The sequence below is a fragment of the Botryllus schlosseri genome, chromosome 12 (assembly GCF_051294905.1).
Source record: "Botryllus schlosseri isolate E-star chromosome 12, Bs_hap1, whole genome shotgun sequence".
Taxonomy (NCBI): domain Eukaryota; kingdom Metazoa; phylum Chordata; class Ascidiacea; order Stolidobranchia; family Styelidae; genus Botryllus; species Botryllus schlosseri.
In genome coordinates, this window is record NC_137247.1 from 19,202,619 (window position 1) to 19,205,567 (window position 2,949).

The 2,949-nt window shown below is 43.9% G+C and overlaps 1 protein-coding gene across 1 annotated transcript; it reads left to right on the top strand.

The window, feature by feature from the left end:
* The first annotated feature begins 211 nt into the window (after positions 1-211).
* On the top strand, positions 212-2,710 carry LOC145451589 (uncharacterized). Its single transcript, XM_080329799.1, has one exon. It carries the CDS (start codon positions 625-627, stop codon positions 1,996-1,998), a length of 1,374 nt encoding a protein of 457 aa, XP_080185925.1. The 5' UTR covers positions 212-624; the 3' UTR covers positions 1,999-2,710.
* The last annotated feature ends 239 nt before the right edge of the window (positions 2,711-2,949 follow it).

Sequence of the window (2,949 nt, forward strand, 5' to 3'; positions counted from 1 at the left end):
TTTTTAGTGTTTGTTTGTTTTGTTTGTTTTGGGGTAGGCCTATTCATGGTGTTTGTCGACTACTATGGTCATTTGCACCAGGCCGATATTCTTCTTATCTTTCGTAACTGCCGACTTATAGCACGGCCCACCTCTAGGCTTTTGTAAGACACCGCTGACGCGGATGAGGTGGCGAGGAGGAGGAGGAGTTTTTAGTGGATCTGAAGCAACTACAGAGCATCCGAATAATAATGGATTGTATAACTTGTCGAAACAAAGGGGGACATATCCGCCCTCACTTGTGGTGAACCATCCGTTAACTGTGTTTTTACTTACTCACATGCAACCCACCTCACCCCCAGAACATCAGCAGCAATTTCGTGGACTAAAATTACTGTACGGATGTAAGATAGTCGAAAACTGAGAATGACCAAGGGCGTAGTCGGTCAAAAAATATTAAAAACTTTTTTTGCCAGAACCATAATCATTTCTGACATCAATATCTTGAGATTTTACGAGACCGTGAATCATCGTATTTCTTTCATTGAATATTTTGCGATGCTAGGTGATTTGATATTTCACACTAGGATTTAATTATCACAGCAGGCCCGGTCCCGAGGCCAACGACAAGTGGAATTCTACGAAATGCTCTCTCAAGTTCCGAACGGCGAGCTGGCGTACGGGTCGCCACTGCAAGACGGTTGTGGAAAATATAGCAGCCATTCCGAGGTCGGGAAATGCAGGAATAAAACACGGATCCACGAAAACCCGCACATGCCTAACCACTCCCCTGTTATGAGCTACTCAACTCCCGGATTGTCGACCTACGCGTGTTTGGATTCTCAACCGCCAATACGTTCAGATACGTCACAGGAACAGGAGTCTTTCACAAAAATATCAGACGAACATTACCGACCATATCCAAATGGATACCAATTTTCGAACCACTGCTACCAATTCAATCAGTCCGGATACCACAGAGCGTTGCCAATACCGAGTCTGCAGGAACAGCTTTATTCTGTTCACGATTCCCCACGCCAAAGAATCCCCAGCAGGTCTCCTCATACATCGCAGGTCACTGAAGATTTCGTTATTAAAGAAAGCCCCGCATACACCAACGATGCAAACGTTCAAAGTTGGCACAGTTTCGTGCATTCTGCAAGAGAGATATCCGAATCGTCACGGCTGAACACCACGTCGAACGCCGGCTGTTATCCGATAGCGAATTCGGTCTGCGCGAGCGATAAGGCGGGGTGCGTGTATTCTTATCAAAATCAACCCGGACAATATCCGTACTGTTACTCGCGAAACTATTATCCGGCGTCTACCAATCTGCAAAACCGCACATGGAACCCACGACCTATAGATCTTTCCTTAAAGCAAGATCATTGCGATGGCTACGGAGAAATGGATTATCAACCGACGCACTTTACGTCCTATTCTCCGCTTCGTATCGACGAACGTAACTTACTATCCGACGAACGAACGCTAAATAAATTACCATGTGACGACATGTCGTTGAACGGGTGGACAGAGGAGGACATGAGGCAGTTTTCTAAAGTCTTCAAACACCGCCGAACCAAACTCGGATACACGCAGTCAGACGTAGGCACGTCGCTGGGAGAATTGTACGGTTCCGTATTCAGCCAAACCACTATCTGTCGATTTGAGGCGCAGCAGCTCAGCCTGAAAAACATGTGCAAGTTACGGCCTCTGCTATCGCGGTGGCTGCAACACAAAGACAATAAACACGAGACTCTAACGCCCGACATCGATCAAATTGACTCCGAAAACGGGCCGGGGCGTAAGAGAAAAAAACGGACCAGTATCGAGGCCGAGGTCAAGGCCGTTCTAGAAAAACATTTCAAACTCAAGCCCAAACCTATGACGCAAGAAATAGTCTCCATAGCGGAACAGCTATCTTTAGAAAAAGAGGTGGTGCGGATATGGTTCTGCAATCGCCGACAGAAGGAGAAAAAGGTCAACGAACAAGTGATGCGGTCGCAAAACCCAACGTGACTGACGTACCTTACTAGTCTTTCCATTTATAATCTGCTATTGTGTTTTATCTCGTGAGTTGAGCAATATATTTCCAAATTGCAAGGAACGTGTTGGTGCAGAATGCTATTGCCGCTTCAAGGTTAAATACGAAAAAAGTTGTATAGTTAGACAGTGAGGCTGTCGTCTTTTTTTTCTTTTGAGTCTCGGAGTAAATATTCGCTTTCTTAGATCTAGATATCAGTGTTGGGATGACTCGAGTCATGACTTGACTCGAGTCAGACTAGAGTCACCTTTTTCGCATGACTTGACTTGACTCGAGTCACCTTGCTGAAATGACTTGACTTGACTTGATTCGGCGTTTTAGAAATGTGGGTTGACTCGTGACTCGGAGCAAAATTCACGAGTCAATTTCAAGTCATCGATTAAACAGTGTCGTTAAAAATCACTGTATCTTGCATATGTTCGGATTGTTCTCGAAACACTGGTGTAACCCGTGAGAGCGACCAACCATTCATTGATCGTGTGTTATACTGAGCCTCCAATGTTCCCTCACAAATAAATTGACCACAAACGAAGTGATCTAAGCTTACAGCTTACGTTGTCGTAAACGAGTAGTAAAGTAATATAATAGAGAATTATCTATTTATGTGGTCTGTTCTTACCTTAAACAAACCTCTTGTTTTTTTGATTTTGAATTCGAATATAGTTTATATACTCCTCCGCCATTGGCGCAGGCTCGAATTGTATCATATCAATCTGTAAATGAGTAAAGGGTAGTGTATTGCATCTTATCAATTCGTTTCTCTATTCTCTATTTGGGTTGGTAACTAGAAATTGAGGCTACGTATATGTGAGCGATACAGCTCCTTCTTGGGTGTATACTGTATATTCAACTCTTATTCGTACATCGATTCAAAATCAATGACCACTCAATCTGTATTTCAGACAGCTAGCAAAATGTAATGACGT

Excerpts from the sequence above, each read along its gene's own strand:
- LOC145451589 (XM_080329799.1), top strand. The coding sequence starts at position 625 with ATGCTCTCTCAAGTTCCGAACGGCGAGCTGGCGTACGGGTCGCCACTG.